This window comes from Dermacentor variabilis, chromosome 2 (genome assembly GCF_050947875.1).
Source record: "Dermacentor variabilis isolate Ectoservices chromosome 2, ASM5094787v1, whole genome shotgun sequence".
NCBI classification, from domain to species: Eukaryota; Metazoa; Arthropoda; class Arachnida; order Ixodida; family Ixodidae; genus Dermacentor; species Dermacentor variabilis.
Window position 1 is genome coordinate 12,894,821 of NC_134569.1, and position 18,767 is coordinate 12,913,587.

At 46.4% G+C, this 18,767-nt stretch overlaps 1 protein-coding gene across 3 annotated transcripts in view; it reads right to left on the reverse strand.

Annotated features, from left to right (window-relative positions):
• LOC142571369 (diacylglycerol kinase delta) overlaps positions 1–18,767 on the reverse strand; it is a 481,001-nt gene that overhangs the window by 117,965 nt on the left and 344,269 nt on the right. For all 3 annotated transcript variants that reach the window (XM_075679655.1, XM_075679654.1, XM_075679656.1), the window contains 5 exons: positions 15,122–15,202; positions 13,702–13,806; positions 7,141–7,273; positions 2,673–2,779; positions 2,073–2,201 (listed from right to left, as the gene is read on the reverse strand). In XM_075679655.1, coding sequence (XP_075535770.1) covers positions 2,073–2,201; positions 2,673–2,779; positions 7,141–7,273; positions 13,702–13,806; positions 15,122–15,202 — 555 coding nt within the window. The remainder of the gene's footprint in view (positions 1–2,072; positions 2,202–2,672; positions 2,780–7,140; positions 7,274–13,701; positions 13,807–15,121; positions 15,203–18,767) is intronic.

Genomic DNA, 18,767 nt, shown 5'->3' on the forward strand with positions numbered 1-18,767 from the left:
CAACAATAATCGTCATCTGTCTTGCCCACGTTTCCTTTCTTTAATGCTGTGAGCCCAGTATTTCCCAGTCACGAATGGCTTGCGCGTCATCAGTATGACACAGCATTCTCGACAGGAAAGTAGTGAGCGCCGAATTTTCAAGAAAGGAAACGCAAGAAAAGCAGATGACAATTATTGTTGTGGGACAAATATACAAACCAAAGGGTGCAACCGTTTTAAGAGTGTAAGATCCTATCACACCCCGTGCACTTGCATTGTGCTTTAGGTGCGAGTGAAAGTGTGCGAAGGTGAGACAAGAAAGATGGTGACTTCACAAGTGCCATTTTCCTGCACAAGCAAAGAGGAACAGGGGGAGGAGGGCAAGCTCGTGGAAACGTGATCAAGCGCGCGCGAAGGGTGGTTTCGGGGGGGGGGGGGGGGTTAAGTTGACGCACATCGCGATTTCTGGCGCGCGTCTCGGCCATGGCTGCACATGGCTGTAAGCGTGGCTGAGTGAATACGCAGCCACGCACCCTGCTTCAGGGGTAATCTGCCACGTGTGCAAAGAGTGGGTGTGCCAAACCGGTGTGGCATCATGTAAGCTGTTTTCTCGTGCATTTACTGTTGGAGATTGCGTAATTTTGAGTTTCGGTGACCCGTTGGAGAGAGAGGCAGCTGAAGCATTTGCTCTCCGTTTCCGGCGCTTTTCATGATAGCGGCGTCCCAGAGCGGGCGACGCTATGAGCCGAAAATTCCGAAAAAATTCCAAAAATTTTGCGACACTTTTCCGTGTAAGAAAAATCTATTTGCTTCTGTGCTTATTGGCATAAAAAGTCAAATTTCAATGCAACTAAATTTCGATATAACGAAGCAAATTGCCCATTTTACCTACTTTGTTATATAGAGGTTTGACTGCAATTGAGTCGAGGGGATGAAAGAGTCATTAGAGCATCAGACTTTCTTTTACTTGTTGCTGTTGATCGAGCAACAGCAGGCAAAGGGAATGGTCAGTAACATGATGAATCCATGCTAGCCTCCATGCTTTACTTTATATGCAAGAATGTCCCAGCGTCTAAAGACCCAGTGTAACTTCTCTTTGCACAAGCATGCATGAAGACCGAGTGTGGTCACAGAAGAGTTTGATAGCTAGCAAACAAGAGGCCTAAAGTGAAATTTTGCTGGTCTGCACTAGCTTACTCCAACTAAATATCACATGTATTTATTTCTGCACAACTTTGAAGTTATGTGGCTCCATATAACATTGAAACAATCCCTCCCACTAACTCTAAAAGCAGACTGATCAATGGCTTTGTGCTACTGCCAACTTCACTATTGACCAAATGGCTTCAGACATAGGTAATTCATTTAGAGGCAACCAAAAGAAAAGAATCCAAAGTAATCAGGTGCTTGCAGTGAACGTCCCCTGCAGGATTAAGGTCCCTGCCAGTGATCTCCAATTATACTTCTCTCTTGTGCCAACTCTACCCTATGCCTAAATATTTCCCAGTCTCAACTGTTACCTTTACTAAACTGCCAGTTATCTGCTCTGTGCAATGCATGAACTGCCAACCTTTTTGTTTCTCTTAATCTTGACTACAATACAGATCAGTTACCTGTGCTTGCGCTCTAACGTATGCTGCCCTCTTCCTGTATCCTAAGATTACAATGCCCATCTTTTTTTGCTCCATTGCTTGTTATGCAAGTCTCTGGCTCCATTTCAAGTTAGGTAGAGCTCCATAACTTAGCACTGGCATAATGATACAGCGATTAGTACAAGCTTTATTTTTGGGGGTATCAGCTGGTTGCCATTAGTGACTTGGCATTTGCCCCACAGCTCTTACACCTTAGCTGCACTGTAATGAGGCAGAATGAGCAATTTGTGTACACTGAGAAAAAGGCAAAGACAAGGCTAAGCTGTTGTGTGACACAACCAGAAGCAAACAGTGACTCACACACAGCGTGCATGCAGAGGTATGATCATGTTTCCTCAAATTCGTCTGTGATAAACGCGGAGGAAAATACAGGACAATGACTGCACACAATTAAGCACAAAACTATGCCAGCACTATGAGGAGTTGAGAAAGGCTGCCTACCGTCGCTCTGCACCAAAGACATCGCCAATCCTGAAGCCTGAGAACGCTGCCGCAAGTTTTGTCGCAGACACAGCATTTTGCGCTGACAGGCAGGTTGCCCTCCATCCATTGATGGGGCATGGTCAGGCTCTGGGTGTTGAAACAGAGGGTATGAGTGCTTCACACACAGTGCAAATAAAAACTAAACTTGCAGCTTTTTTTCAGCACTAAGGAAGGTGCTGACTGTGCACTTTTTTTTCTTACTTTGTGCATATGAAAGGTGCTTAGGATGTTTCAACTGTGGAACAAATAAAACAAATAATAGCGAGCAAAAACCAATTAATTTAGTCTTCGCTTCCACTATCATTCATGTGCATACCCTTCAACCATCTTCAGGCACCTGCTGGCTGTCACAACAGATTATCATGATGCTTTCATGATAAAAAGTATGCATGCACTAAGATAGCAAAAGAACAGGTATAATAATTTTACTGACGCATGCATACAGATCTTGAGAAATCAGAGGGATAAGAAGAATAGTGTACTACAGTAGTATATTTGCTTCCTTCAGGAACCCTTTATCAATAATCCCTAAGCCTCAATATTAGACCAAGAGCTCACCCCATCCTCGTCTTCAATAATGTCTTTTCCTACAGATGATAATGTTGTCCACTTGCAGTTGTTTGGAGACTTGAGTGCACACTTTTTGTGCGCCTTGAACTTGCAAACTATACAGAGAAAGATCACATCAGTTATGTGATGAACTTAAGTAAATGCATACTTAGGGTTAAGTGTTTTAAGATCACACCAAAAGAAAGAAAATAAAAACGAACAATGTATGTTAAATTTTTTTTTGTGGGGGCGAATTCAGTTTTATCTAAAAATGGTCAGAGAAAGCAAATTTACTAGAGAGCTAAGAACGAGATTGCTGCAGATCTGCGACCCCGCATGTGCTCCGATGCAGGGAGTTTGGAGAGGTCAAGTTCATGCATCTGCATATCTCTCTCTCTCTCTCTCTCTCTCTCTCTCTCTCTCTCTCTCTCTCTCTCTCTCTCTCTCTCTCTCTCTCGTGTTTTGTTTTATTTTGTTTTCTTTGCCTGTCTCTGTGATGAAAATCAGAAGCAATAAGGGAATGAAGGTCACAGAAGGGCTGGGATAACCCTGACTCTGGTTGCTGCAGTCTCTGTCCTGCTACCACTGCAATGAAATAACTAATCAAATTCAGTGATGGTAACATGTAATCATGCATACCTTCTATTTTTAAAGGAATCCTGAACCACATTTCATTGAAGCTGAGAAATGCATCTGAAGTTAAGCTGTTTCAGAACTGCTTTGCAGCAAAAAGTACTTCAATGTGTTCAGCAGAAGTGGAGTCATTAGCAATTAAAGATCACGTTTGATCCCATTCACGGTGCTCCTGCTCCTTCTTCAACGCCTTACACTGGAAAGGCTACGGTGGAGCGGGGCATGCCCACAACGCTCCACCTACTGAACACTGTGGCGCACAGTTTAAATTTGATTTTGGATGTTCACGTAGATGCCACTATTTCCAATTTATGCGACTATGACGCACCAAACACAGTTTCCCTCAGCAATACTGGGCAAGCCACAGTGCACACAGTGAGCTACAGCAAGCTACAGCGAGCAGGCTCATTGTGTAACCTTGCCACACTCATGATATCTATGCTATGTAGCAGACCGCAGCTACATGCAAATGTAGTGTGTATGTGTAGCGTTTGCTTTGTGCACAACAGGGATGGAGTGTACACTCGCGGTCATGTGCTCCAGTCTGGCCATGCTATGGGGTGTGGACCGACTTTGTCCTGCACTAGCTTAACCTAAGGATAGTAGCAACATCCAACCTGTGCGTTTGCAGCGCTGTCAATAGCTCAGTATAAAGCGATGTCTGCCAAGCCGTCTAGCCAGGTGCAGCCAGGAGTGAGTGTGCTCGCAAGCATATGTTTGGTCCAACCTTAAGTTTCGTGTGGTTTGAGGCTAATTGAGTATTCAAAACTAGTTGAAATTAGTGAGACTGAATGACTAGGACACTGATTTGTACGTCTGCCAAAGTTTATTCCTATGCGGGCAGCCACGGATGAGCATGAGCAGGCAATGTTCGGCTTCTTCTGGAAGTATGTATTTCTTATTGAAATTTCAAACGCAGATTTTTACTTACTGGTCCAAACACCATTCTTTATGGACATCAGCTATAAGCTAAAGGAAGTCGTCCATGGGAATCTTGCATATGACGACATATGCAAGCTGCTGGCAGCTTAGAAATAGGTGAGGAAGGAGGCCTTGTTTGAAAAGAGTGTTGGAGGAAATTGTGACTTTGCACTCCGTTTGTGAGCTCCACACATCACACAGGCTGCAAAATTTGGCTGAGATGTTCACAGCAGAGTATGCTATCTGCGAACTATGTCTCTTTCATTTCACCAAGCCTGAGAGATGGTTCAGGACCCCTTTAATGCGATCAGCGGTCTTGGGATGCTTCACACACTTCTGACATCAGAATGACACGTTTGGAGATATGTGCCACCAAACTCGCCATAAAAAGAAACTGTTATGCTTACTTTTTTAACAGAATGCTCTTTTATGCATTGAAGCACAAAAGTAACTGAAATGCCCATGTATTTTGTCCCACACTTGGGGGAACATCTTGAAAATGGTGTTATCTTGGATGTTCATTTCAAGTGGATATGTCTTGCAAGCTCACCAACTAGAATTCGTAACTTGCAATATGTGCCATAAAGCAATTAAGTTAATTAAGAATTTTTGTTTATTAGTAGAATACGTGTTTCGATTTTTCGTGTTAGTAATGTTCGCCTTTTCAAATAATCGAACTGAAGGACAAGAATTATGCTATCTACCACAGGCAATTTTTTAAAATTCTGGAAAACCTTAACATGAGCAGCCCGTAGTCTGCTTCCTGAAAACTTTGTTATTCCGTGCAATAGATGCATGTACACTGTTGAGAAGCAGGACGTGCAGCCCTGGCATAAGAAAGAATTAGTGGATCAGACAAGTGCATAGAACAGGAAAGAGACGATAAGGTTGATGTTCAAAATTTGCCACCATAAAAGTCAGTGAAGGGTCATGTATACAAATATTTTACCAGAAAGACAACACAAATTTTGGGCAGAAAAAAAAACCGAAAAATTATGCCATATTTTGGGACTATAAAAACCGAAAATGCTAAAGCCCTATGTATGTTCTATGCTATCTCCTCATTTCAAAGTAGCACTAAACATTTAAGGAAACCCTAAATTCTAAGAACTGTAGGGCTTAGAGAGAATGAGAGATGCTCAACAGACAACCAAACAGTATTTCTCTCGAGTGATGGAAAGTTTTGACAAAACACGTGGCAGTTAAAGGGAAGGAGTCATTTTATACCGTATAATGCAGATCTTAGTCTTTTACAAACCACAGGACATTGTACAATATATATTTATATGGGCTCTTTCGAAACTGTTTCTCATTGTTTTAAAACCAAAATAATGGCATCAGCAAATATAACAGATCACAATTTCAGCATAAAATTCTGTACTGTCATTGACCAAAAAAAGAATTCCAAAAATACTTTTTGCCATCGCTTATGGACACCTTGCTGTATATTTAAAGAATTACAATGAAAGAAGTAATATTAGTAAAGATCTTCTACAGGCAATCTTTAATTTCTACAGAAAAGTGGCACTAATTTTGCCTTGGACGAGGGATAGTTGGTAGTTAGCACAGAAATAAATTCATGTTAAATTGGATAATAACTGCATTTATCTTGCAATCTGCAGTTCTTTTTCCTATTTATAGCATTAAGCTTTGTTTACCTCTGCTTATACTGAGTGTAATTCTCTCATTTCAAGACTATTTTGCCTGGCGTGACCAAAAGGTGTTTTTAGACCTTTAGCTGGCAATCCCTTAGCCTGTACTTCTTTCTTCGTAACTTAAACACACCTTTAGTTCCATAAAAGTGCCAGCATCAGTTTGAAATTATATTTTCTTCTCTCAGTGCCAGTCTTGTGCATTCAATTCTATTTACATAAGGGTGCAAGAACGAAATATTTTTCACTCTGGTTTTAGTTTCGTTCCACTGAAAAAGGTTCCGTTCCAGTTCTGCTCTGGAACAACAACAACAAAAAGATCAGTGACCGCTCATAACAGTTTTTGTTGGCATGCAAAAATTTTAGAAGCTAATTAACAATGAAAACAATATTTATTTTCCTCAATAAGTGATTTATGAATTCTGACATCATGCTCAGTGCTTTGGGTCAAGGCACTGTTCCGATAAAACAAACTTAAATGGACATGAACGAACAGTAAACCTTCGGTAACAAAGCGTTGCACCCGTAAGAAATGAAAGGATAAGCTCCCCAGCGTGCAAGCCCTGGGTTTCGCTACAATGCCGATCTGCTAGCGCACCAAGCGGCAGGCGTCAGATTAGTGAAGTGTTCGAGCGGATACGAGCTTATACGGATCCCTGAGACACACGCTAATTCTGATGTTGCCTAATGTCGGTTGTTTTGGATTGCTGACTTTCCCTTTGAAACGAAAACCAATCAAGAATATTTTGGTTTCACTCCAAAACAAAATAATAAATAATGTTTCGGTTACGTTTTCGTTTTGGCCAGAAATGTCATTTTGTTTTGTTTTTCATTTTCCTTCCGTTCCGACACACTGATTAACATAAAGCTTTTGTGCTTTGTCTCATTTTCCTCACATTGCAATTATTTATTAGCTCAGCCTGGAGTAGGACGTGGAAAGCCAAACTGGGGGACTTATCTGACTTATCAGCTAAGATGTGGCTGCATAAAAGGATCCTTCATAACAGACCCATTTTGTGGCTCATCTCACTACAAGCTCTTCAGAAGGCTTGACACCGCTCACTACTTTCCCTCTCCATCATCACAGATATTTATGGCGGCACCACTGGATGACAATTAAATGTTTTAGTGGCACTGCTCAGATTTGTTGCCTGTGGTTCTGGCCGCATTTCGTATTTGACTTATTGTGTGCATGAAGTGGCTGTAAAAGTGCACAGAACAGCATGCAATAAAGCTCATGTGAGCAAGCTAATGCAGCGGTGGCTGCTCACCTTCGCAGGAGAGGCCATGGGAGGTCACACCTGACAGGGCCTCCTTGCAAACATTGCAATAGGTGGGACGTGCATGAGATGTCACGTACCAGTTGTGCTGCCCAGACAAAAAATCCTGCTGGTGTTCTGTGCCCTGTATGCAAGACAAATGCAAAGCAAATGAAGGCTATAGCCACACACAGAAGTCTTGTGGAGGACTTGGAATTTTGGTTTCTTCAACTGCATCTAGCTGCTACTTTCTTGCCTCAGAAATGTCATTGTGGTAAACCTATGCACATTTTCTTGCAACAAGGTGCGCATGCGGACAGGTTGTATCAGAAAATTTTCCACATAAGTATTTTTTGCAACTTTCCATCACCAAATCACAGGCATGCAGGACAGCAAAAATCTATGGCTATGTAGTGGTGCTGGGTGAAAAATTTCATGCTTGGTTTTGCTAAACTATAAACATCACACCATCAGATGCATGGCCTCCGAGATTTACTCGCACTGGTAGGTTTTGCTCCGGCCGTCCCATTTGCACACGAGAGTGCAAGTTCAGAGTGGGGGGCGTGGCTTGGTGAGAAAAATAGGATCTTGTACTGCTATACGATCCCTTACTGATTAGAATATTATGACCAAAGGTGTATGAGGGGCAAAACGCGTGCTGACAACTATTTATTCGTAAATGTGTCTTCTTTATTGTGCTCACGTACTCCCACTGAATTCATGTGGGTATGCAGAAGTAATATATATCTGCAACAGTTTGCCATGACACGGGTAGAAAGTATGAACAGCCACCAACTAGACCCTATCATCGACCCTTTGAACACGATGTCTAGTGTTGACTTTGTCAGGAAACAAACGAACCTAACTCACAGGACTAAGTGTACCAGTCCAAATGCAAACATTCAAGGTAAAGAGTCACTGACAGAGCAAACACAATTAATGTTTCAGCTAAGGTACAGCATGCTTTAACAAAGGTTTCATAAATGCTGCGAAGCCATGAATGCTGCGGCGCACGCTTGTGTGCCATTGACTGCTGCGTACTGCAGCAGTTTCATGGCTGCATGGATGGTACGAGAAATTGTGCACGAACCATGAAATATATAAATTATGCAGTTATTTACTCGTTTATTAGTATAATGCAGTTGGTGCCGAAGCAGCCAATATTATTATTACGAATATAGCATGATTGAAATGGTATTACACGACTACAAAAATCTGCATGTCTCATGCCATCCGCATGTCTGTCTGCTTACAGCATGTTTACTTTATTTATTTTAAGGAAAGATATTTATTTATGAATACCTTACAAGCCTTTAGGAAGGTACTGGGTAAGGGAAAAACTATGGTTACATCAACGTAAGACAAGTATTATTCGACAAGGCCGGCAAAAAAAAAAAAAAATGCATCAACGTAACAAAAGCTTTAGTTGCTTAACGTAAAAGCGTGCAAGATCAATACAGTAAATACAAAAGGTACAACTGAGACGAAAACTAAGAACAGGAAGATCCAAGTGCACACAGTAAGACACTATTATAGTAAATATTCCACGAATATCATCGCACTACAGTGTAGGCGTACAACGGGTCAATTGCCATATGAATTGCTGAACGAATGCAATGCAAAGCGCAAAAGAAAGAAAGAAAGAAAGGAAGAAAGAAAGAAAGAAAGACGGAGTGTCCCCATAATTGCTATCGCAATAAAACATGCTTTACGCGTGCGCCGGCAGTGCGCTCCGTAGGGAGTGAGATATGTAATGGCGGACGTAGTAGCAGACGACGCGGTTGCTCCCACCCTCTAGCGAGCGGCGGCGAAGGCGAGGCCAAGCGCTGGCGCGGCTCAGTTGTAGAGCATAGGGTAGAGTAGCTGACTCGCGCAGCGGGCCTGGGTTCGATCCCGGCGGCAGCTGGGAATTTTTTTTCTCATTCCTGGCGGCCTACAACAGCTTACGCTGTAAAAGCAGGGAAGAGATTGATACGACCGGATCCATTACGGGCATGAGGCAGATTAAAGAGCTGTAAAAAAAAAAAAACAATTCTAGAATGAGAAGCATGTATACCATACCTGAGTAACTCAAGCAGGCTAGGTGAGTGCTTATCACCGCCCTGTTTCAAAGGGGGTAGATCATCATAAACCAACATGCTGACGCTTACTAACTCCGTTATCACTCAGGAATTATTGGAGGCTCCAGCACCGCAGTAATGCGGGTGCAAGTTCTCGACCTGCGAGAGAAACGAATGTGCTTCTCTTGTGGAACACATCTCGCCCATCTCTGTGCTTCTCACTGCTTCTCACTGCTTCTCACTGCACTTGTGGGGTATACCACCGGCCTACATAGCGGTGATGGAAGAACAACATCCCGAGGTCCCTCCCGGTTCCTGTTCAACCGTGGACATCGCTTCGAGGAAGCGAGTAGATACATCGAGCGATAGCGAGGACACAGAGCTGTACTCCGCATCAGGTGACGAGTCTTCGGAAGGCAGCTTTCGACCTGTCCTGTACCGCAAGGCCAACCGAAGAATTATCAACGCACCTTCGGCGTCAAATTCGACCACTGTGAAAACTGCGCCTCAACAATGGCCTCACTCCATGCTGTTTGTGCCACAGACCGCTACTCACAACCTACGCGTCCTCAACAGGTAAGCACTCTCCGTGTATCTAGAAAACACCGTGCCGAACGAGATGAAGGATGTCAGCATACACACTAGGAGAAACATCCTGGCAATCTATGTGATGAACCCCAACACGATGAACACACTACAACATGCTGCGAGACTTTCGATTCCTCCATGGTGCCTGGCTCAGTCAAAGATCAACCTGACAATACCTGGCATCACGAAAAAAGCTGATCTATCATCACCGGCCCTTAAACAGCTCACGTTCCTACTTTTGTACGAGAACTACCCTGACGTTACGCATATCTACACTGTTGGATCTGTCCTGCCAAACAGTTCCGCTGCGTCAATCGTGATATACCAGCGAAGGTTACAACAATCAAATTTAAGACAACACCGGCAGACGGCAGCAGAGCTTGCAGCGATATCGCTTTTCATTACGTACCGTTGTCAGATGGGAAGAGGACTTGGCAACCAGAGGCGCCGCGTCCCAGAGCTTTCATGTACTCATCAACCCAGCATCATTCGATACATCGGTGATGAACCGCTACACAAGCGATCTTCTGCGATTCAAAGGCGGCACTGCAGTCTCGTATACATAGTATGCACGTACGTCATTCAATGATACTCCGCGACTTCCGGTTTACGGCAGCGCCATCTTGGAGAACCTATGGGCCTATGCGCGCGCCTGTTGATAAGGTACCCCAAGACGGTGGAAGGTACCGGAAGCAGCGGATGTGACGTCACGTGCATACTACGCATGCATACTGTCACTTTTACGACGCGAACCGCACGAACAGCTAGTATTTCAGATTACAGAGACGATGCACCATATAAATGATGCCATGGCATGAAACAACTTTCCCATGGCTTCCAAGTCACTGCGGGATTTTCGGCAATGAATGGGCCGATCAAGCCGCCCGTTCAGCCCATACTGAGTACCACCACGTACCAATACCACAATCGACGCAGCACGGAAGCTCCGCCTGCAGCTTGCTCGCCAGTGCACCACGTCGCAATGGAATGAGCCACATTTCAGGAGTTCCCGACTATACTTCCTTGATCTCACATTAAGCCTTCGAGTCCCATCAAAGCTTCGCCGTGGAGCGCCACGCTTTTATGTCAACTGCGGTTGGGCGTTATGCTTTTACCAAAGCATATATGTGTTCCGCATAGGGATGGCCAACACCGCAATCTGTGAACACTGCGGCCATGAAGGATCGATTGGCCATATTCTGTGCGACTGCCCTCAGTACAGTTCACAAAAGGAATCCCTTCGCCACGAACTCAACCAGCTGGACGACCGACCACTATCGGAAGGAATTCTATACCATCGACAGGACCTAACGTCACAGAAGAAGCCCACGCAAGCGCTACTGCGCTTCTTGCGATCTACCGGCCTTTGTGAACGTCTCTAACTGGAACGCCCTTCGTGTGTGTGTCTCTATGTGTGCATTATTTTTTTTAAACATTTTCCTCTCTGTCCTGTTTCCAACCCCTATCTCCCAACCCTGGTGTAAGGTAGCAAACCGGAGACTAATATCTGGTTGACCTCCCTGCCTTTCCTTTTCATCTCTCTCTCTCTCTCTTGACCTGCAAACACATCACAACCTTGCTTGCATCGGAATGTTGCAAAGCGTCATGGCCTACCGAAAGCACAGCAAATAATACGCATGAAGCACCACCATCTCAATAGAGACTCTGAGAACAAACAGACAAGGCAAATAAGCGCTGGTGTTGCCAACTCACTGTCATATTTTAATTCGTAGTGACAAGCCGGCGGCACCAATGCAATGAAGAAAATTTATGTGCTTTATATATGCCCGGGGCTGTCAGAGCGCAATTTGCATACTGAACCTCTGCACCTAAGTCTACAATTAATCCATCTTTCTCGTCTTCCCACCTCATTAACTTCAGCATCGCTGTATGCTTATCTCTGAAATCTACCCGCGAACAAAAGAGAGCCAGAGCGGTTTCCAGACCTATTTTCGTTTTCTCTGCCGAGATAAATAAACAAATAAATAACAGGGGGAGATGGTGGGGCTTCGTTCTAATGTACTTCTTATCTCTAACAGAAGTATCCAGGAGCATAGCAAAACGTACAAAAATAACTTTCAGTAGGAAACTATATCCAGGAGCGTGTCGGACCAGGGGCACATAACGGCGCCATATTGGCGGCGAGGAGTTACGGAGTCGCCATCTATCGGAAGCGCCTCGCTGGCGTAGTATGAGGGATCACGCGGCGCGCTCCTCATAGGTTTTGCTGTCAGCGCTCACTGAAAACACCACGCGCGAGCTCTCCCGGACATTTGTGCAAGTACTTTCGAAACGAGAGAAGTTGTTTACTGTCTAAATAATAATCTTGGGCAAACTGAAAGCACACAATCATTTACAGACGCTATCTCTTTACCGAATACGTACAGTGAACGCCACTGCGCGCGGTCGCCGCGATGGAGTCTCCCGAACCGGCTTCTTGCGTGAAAGGTAGGTAAACGCTGAGAGCAAACTATGTGAAATATGTTCTTATAGTGTTTGTATAACTAAATGGAGCGTAATAGAAAGAAGCCTCAACGCAGCGATCGCGCAGATTCGCAGCGACCGACTGCGCGTCTGCATGCTTGTCCGCGCACTGTTTCGCTTTCTCCGCGCGCGCGTTCTCGCACCGTGCCATGAGCTTTAGGCCGCAGAATATAAGCATTTCACGGTATACAAGCAACCATTGTTGCGTGGGAGCTATCAGAGCTGTTCAAAAATAACTTCATTGTAGAGACTTCGACGCCTACAGGGACTATGATGTGCCGTCGCGACAATTCAATCTTTTTTTTTTCTTCTAAATTCTTTGACTTCTCAATATTATTTTTCGAGTTGCGTCGCACTGTATGTTTATCGGTGTTCTCAGCGTGCAATTTCCCGCTGCTCCTTTTTTGTAATCCAGTGCATTAATTCATAACACAAACATCACCATAATATGCCATGCTTTTTTTAAATGTGCTTCTTACCGCTGCCTTTCCACTCCACTGACCTTGCCAGTATCTATAGCATCGACAAGTTGATAGACCAAACCGTCATAACATTAGTCGTGCAGCAGACTCGGACGAGCGTCTCAGTGCGCGTTTTCAGAACATCGCAGACCGGGCGCCGTAGCAGAAATCTTCCTCGCGTCTGTGCTTGCTGCATACACGAGTTGTAGCCGATGACTGCTTGCCGGTTTTATGTTTCGCGAGCCAAGCTTCACGCAGCTTCTTGTCCTGCGGCTACGTGTGAATAAGGCTGACACCGGCCTCCGTTACGTGCGTCCGGCCCTGCGGCACCGAGCAGTAGCCTACCATGTTGCGCGCCTTCAAAGGCAGCCACTACCTATTGTAGTGCTTTCAAGCGTTGTAAAGGAGACACTAAATGAGGACAATTTCGTGTCTAAATGAGGACCGCACCGTACGAGGGAATTCAAACTCGTTTTCAGCTCGCTTCGGCGCTCCCGAAGCAGCCGACGCGGCCGCTATGTCTACGTGATCCCTCCTAGCACGTCACGCCGACGGTGGCGCCAGCTTTTCCAGTGGTGGAGCTCGAGGCCAATACGACTAGCTTTCCTTGGCCGGTTTCCAAGTCGGCAAAAATGTGTGCGCTGCTATTCCACTCGTGCGTTCTGCGCTCTCACCAGGTGGTTTCGAACCATGCAGAGCCATATGCCATCGGCCCACACGTTCTCGTACTCGCTGTGACATTGTACCATTATTCGCGACATCACACCTGGCTGGTTGATGTACTACGCAAAACACACGTGTGCATTGCCCGAACACAGGCTCACTCGTTTTCGCGAAGTGTCCGCACGTTCAACGGAAGTCTCGACTAGGAAGCGGTCATGGTTTGAATGGGTTTCCCGCGCTACACAGCGCCAGAGACGAGCAGGCGCGCTCGCATTTCGCGTGCTGAACCGGAGCATACTTCAAAGAAGGGATCTTACCTCGTAGAAATCCTTGTTGCAGACGCTCTTCAGGGCCGAAATCCAATCCTCCATTTCTTTCCTCGTCTCGGCGCACAAGATTATCCTCCGGAAGGGCGTGATAATCTGTCGGCATGACGCCCACACACGCATTCACAGAGTACAGGCGCAATATACGCGCGTGCATTTTGTCCGTTAAAGCAAAACTATCTGCGGTGAAGGGTTGCAGCATTTCTACGGCGCTCTACACACCGTGCGTGTGTACCGCGACACAGCTGGTACTCGGAGGCTCCTACACCTGCAGCCACTCGTCCCGATCGCCCTTTTTGGTTTTCGCAGGACGTCGGAACTGAACGCTACACCTCGACCGCAAACCGAACGCAACGTGTCTGCACTCCGGGGCGGTTTTTGTCTCACAATCGTCGTGGATATATCACTCAAGGTAATTTAATCAGGAACGATTAAGCGGTACGCTTAATCGTTCCTGATTAAAGATTAGGGATTAAGCGGAAGAATTAAGGATTAAGCGGAACGAAAGCGGTCTAGACCCCCGGGAACACAGAGCATTCAATAAATTTAATGTCAACAAGAATATACGAGAGGAAAAGCGGACCTCAAAGTGGAGCAAAATACTGCCGCCACACGGAGACTTTCGAGCCCGTGGAAGCTTTTGCCAATTACTTCTGACGCCCCTGCCTAATTATAGTTTGCGTTATTCTGCTTTTCAATAACGTTTGGAGCAACAACAACGAAACGGCTACCACAAGCGCCAGCTACTGATATGCCAATGAATTAACATCATATAGTTTCAACTATATTTTGCCAAATCTACGCAAACCACTATCGCACAGATCAGCCTTTTTTTTTTTTTTCACCTTCATCCATGGCATCAACTTTGACTCGAACGTCAAGCTACTGAGCAAGAGGCGTTGTCGGAATTAGCCTGCATGCAGCCAGACACGCCCAGATATATTTTGCTATCTAAATATACAGAGACACATGAGCGCACCGAACATTCAAACCATGGGAGCAATCTTGTCCGATTTCATTCAACTGAGTACAGACTCCGTGCTTTATCGACACATTTTTTCACCAGGAGAAACCTGCGCGCATCGATCAAAGTCCCGTTGAAGATATACCGCCTCCCTCAAAAGTTTTCGGAACACGGAATCCGAGTAAAATCTAAATCTAGACACCGACAGGTCCTTCAACCGAAAGGCAAAGTTGGTATACTTCTCCATACAATCATCATATTCCTGACATACATTTCACACTCTATGGTGAAGAGCGAGAAAATTTAACTTATTCTCCTTTTCCGTGCTCCGAAATATTCTGAGGGCGGCTGTACATTCGCAAGGTATACGTAACGCACAACCGCAAGGGCACGTAGGATATATATGGCACGTGGGATATATATGGCGCGGACGCGCTGAGAACTCACCTGAAAACTGTGGTTTGCATTCTTTGTACTGCATTCGGCCACGCTGAGCTCGGTGAGATCAATCTCCTCGAAAATCACAGACTGCGCCGAAATGGGAAAGGGTCGTTGGGAAACGAAAAGCAAACGAAATAGGGTGTGATCAGAAAGAGCTTAAACTGCACATACCCGTCATTATAATGCAATCTGGGAGGGAACGGAATGATGCAGATATGGCATCGGAGCCTGCGCGCGAGGATTTCTCTTACAGCGAAGCAACTTATTTGCGGCAAGCAAAGAAGGAACATCTCGAAACTGAGCGTTTTCTAAATCGATCGATCGTTAACGCTCGATCGAAAAGTAATGGATCTTGTCGCCACTGCAAAGCTACCTGCCGCCTGCACAAGCCGCCATAATTGTATACCATGCCTCACGAATACCGCGCCGCATTGTTGAAGCTACAGAGAGGACTTCGCAGCCGATGCAAGGAGCCGGGCTGGCAGAGTAGCGCACAACGGACCGTTAAAGGGACAACTTAATTTTGCCACAAAGCAAAATAAAGTAAGTTTGGATTGATAATTAAGTATTCTGTCACGCTAGAAAAAAAAAGAAGAAATACTAGAGAAATCGATGGCCAAACTATCATTTCTTTAATACCGCACCGAGGTTCAGCGCTAGTAAACGTCACATGACGTCACGGCTTTCAAAGTACATTCTTAAATTATTGTATTCGGACCACTTTGTCTTCCTAGGTTGAGCCTTTGTTAATTTTTTAAATGCAGTGTGGTCCGTCTTTACCGATAATTCATTGATCACAAGTTATGGAGGTTGTCATAGTCCTGCTGCGTTCTGCAGGGTAGCGTATCTCACCGCTGCCGACCAGTTGTTACGACGCCTGTTTTTCGAAGCTCGACCGACGTTACTATTGGGTTACGTGGCGTCGGCGGGTTGCCAGCGTCCGGTAGACCATGGCGACCAGGCAAGGACGAGACGATTTCTAGTGCGAAACTTGCACAGTTTATGCAATGGTAGGTGAAAGTTGAGAAGAAGAGAATGAAGTGAAAAAGCACATTGCGGGGCCCTTTAAAGAGGCCCACTAAAGTCGTAGGCGGGATCTTGCTCACGTCGACACCACGTGACAGGCACTGAGTCCCCAACGGTGCTTTGCGGCAGCTCCTTCTCTCCTGGGCGAGGTTGCACGTCCCCGTTGTTAATTGTGGCCATGTTGTCCCTGAGATTAAGAAGTTTGCAGGGACAACATGGCCACAATTAGTACATGACCGGGGTAGTTCGAGAAGTATGGGAGAGGCCTTTGCCCTGCAGTGGGCGTAACCAGGATGATGATGATGATGTTACTTTGCGGCTGCTCCCGCACTCTCACGTGAGCCTGGACGGGCCCGCCTCGATCCGCAGGTATCAACCCGCAGGTCCGGGATCGTAGGCGCTTATACTTTCTTCTAGTTTGCGGACAGGGCGTCTGGTTGTGGATGGGTAAGCTGACTGTGGATAGGCGACTGATACATTCTTCTAGGCGACGTTGGTTCGCGGAAGTTTTCCTGTAGAGCTTGACAGTTCGTGGAAAGGGTTCTAAAGTCGCACACACACACAAAGGGGCCTGTAAGCATTGCGGGGCGCCAGCCAGACCGGTGTAAGAGTTGTCGGACGATCTCGCCGCTACCACCAGTTGAAGGGGTTGCAGGTCGTAGGGAGAAACTTGGGAGGAACTAGGCGTACAGGGTTTATTTACAGATATTTACATTTAAAACAAGAGATACATTCGACAGTCTAGCGTGGCTCCCAAATCGGGCACGCAAGACGAAGCATACGAGTGCACAGCTCACGACCACGATCACAGAGCACACTGACGAGCACATTACGAGCACGCGTTAGCAGCGACAAACAGCTGCTTATAAACACTCTGTGTTCCCTAGATCCCTAGGTGAGGGAAACGTTCGAGTCATCGTAACCGGCCCGCCTTTGAGGGAAGGGGGAGGGGGTTTTACACGCATACATTCCGCACAGGTTTCACTGCCCCCTCCGAGGTGAGACGGGCCCCGCAAAACTCGGGGCTAACGTCTTGAAAGGCGTGTCTTACTCCCCGAGCTGACCCTCGCAGCGTGGCCGCCGGTTGTCCATTGTCTTGCGTCCTGTAGTCGCCACGAGTGTCAGCAGACTGTGACGAATCCTGGGGCTCACGCACCGCAAAGCACCCTTTTGTTAGGGAAGCTCTTCATTTCTGCAGAGACCATATGGCGGTGACGGGTTCAGTAACAATAGTTGGTCCGCCGATCGCGTTTAGTCACAACGGCGCCGAGGCGGTGTTGAAGCGGCACCTCGAGGTCCCTACGAAATGAGTCACCGCAGCAATTGTGATATGCTTCCATGGTTCTCTTCGGGGAAGCTCGCAGCGCTCGCAGCTGCAGCTTGCTGAGAAAACTTGCATGACCTCGGCAGGCCATTCCTAACACCGGCAACCCCTTTCGTTTCGATGAGGCATGGTGGTCGAGCATCCTTTTTGCCCGGGGTGCTACACGCCAACCGTAACAGTCCCCATGACATCGCGAAGAGCCATGCAGAGCTGAACAACTTCACGGTGACGTCGCAGCGTCCTTCTTTCGTCCCTGCGAGTTTTCAGGATTACCAAGCCTCCTCTAACGGTAAGAGAGAGGCCGGCTTGATATAGAAGAACTGTAATTTACTAGCAAGCTTACATTCAGCTCGACGTAGTCGCTGTTGTTTAAGAACTGCACACAGATGTATACAATGTAAGTTACATTATGTATACAGACCCCGCTGTCCCATGACATACACACTAACATACTGTCTATAAAAGGAAAATAAAGTAAGCAAGCCAAAAAAAAAAATGGTAGGGCGCTTTAGCTTCGCCTTTAAGAGTGGAACGCGATATCATTCAAAGATCCCCGACTGCTTTCTCACGCTTCCCAGCAACTGCATCTTATGTAACTGTAATGTTTTCCTGGTAACGCTGGCGGCGAACGCTATGCACGAACGCGAGCTTTCTAGTTCTTTTTTTCTTGATGGTTGTGGGGTTTAGGGCTCTCGCGGTGGTTGTGTGGAGCCATTGCGTTGCGTTTCCGGGGGCACCGTATCCCTCTCTTCCCTGCCTGGACCTGGCAGCGGGTGTAAAACACTGTCACTCGGCTGTCATCCCGCCCACGGGAAGGTCAACAGGGTTTCCCCATTGGCCGACATTTTGGCAGGATTGGGGCCCTGCTTGCGTGCGCTCCGGGTACGCGCGCGCAAGACGGGGCCCGGAGAGACCACATCGGGGCGTCTGAAGGTGCGTACGTGTTCCTCTCTGCCGGCGGCGGCCCCCTTTGTCCGCCGCCGGCCGATAGTTACTTCGGCTCGTCGGGGTCCCGGCCTCGGCGGGCTCGCGCCCTCTTCCGTCGTCTCGATGTCCTGAGGCAGCGCCTTCCGATCGTGCCCCCGTCTGCTCGTCTCTCGTTTCTTTCTATCTCCATTTTCTCTGCTGTGGGGTGCGCGATGGCAGGCGCTGACCGAAGGATAGGCAGCCTCTCACTGCTGGATTATTTGTTCTCTCTGTCGCGGTGCGCCGTTAGCGGCCACCGGCGACCATTTGGCCATGTATTGTGTCGCAATTAGATTTAGATTCGGACGTGTTGATAAAGCTGGTGTTTGTATCGAA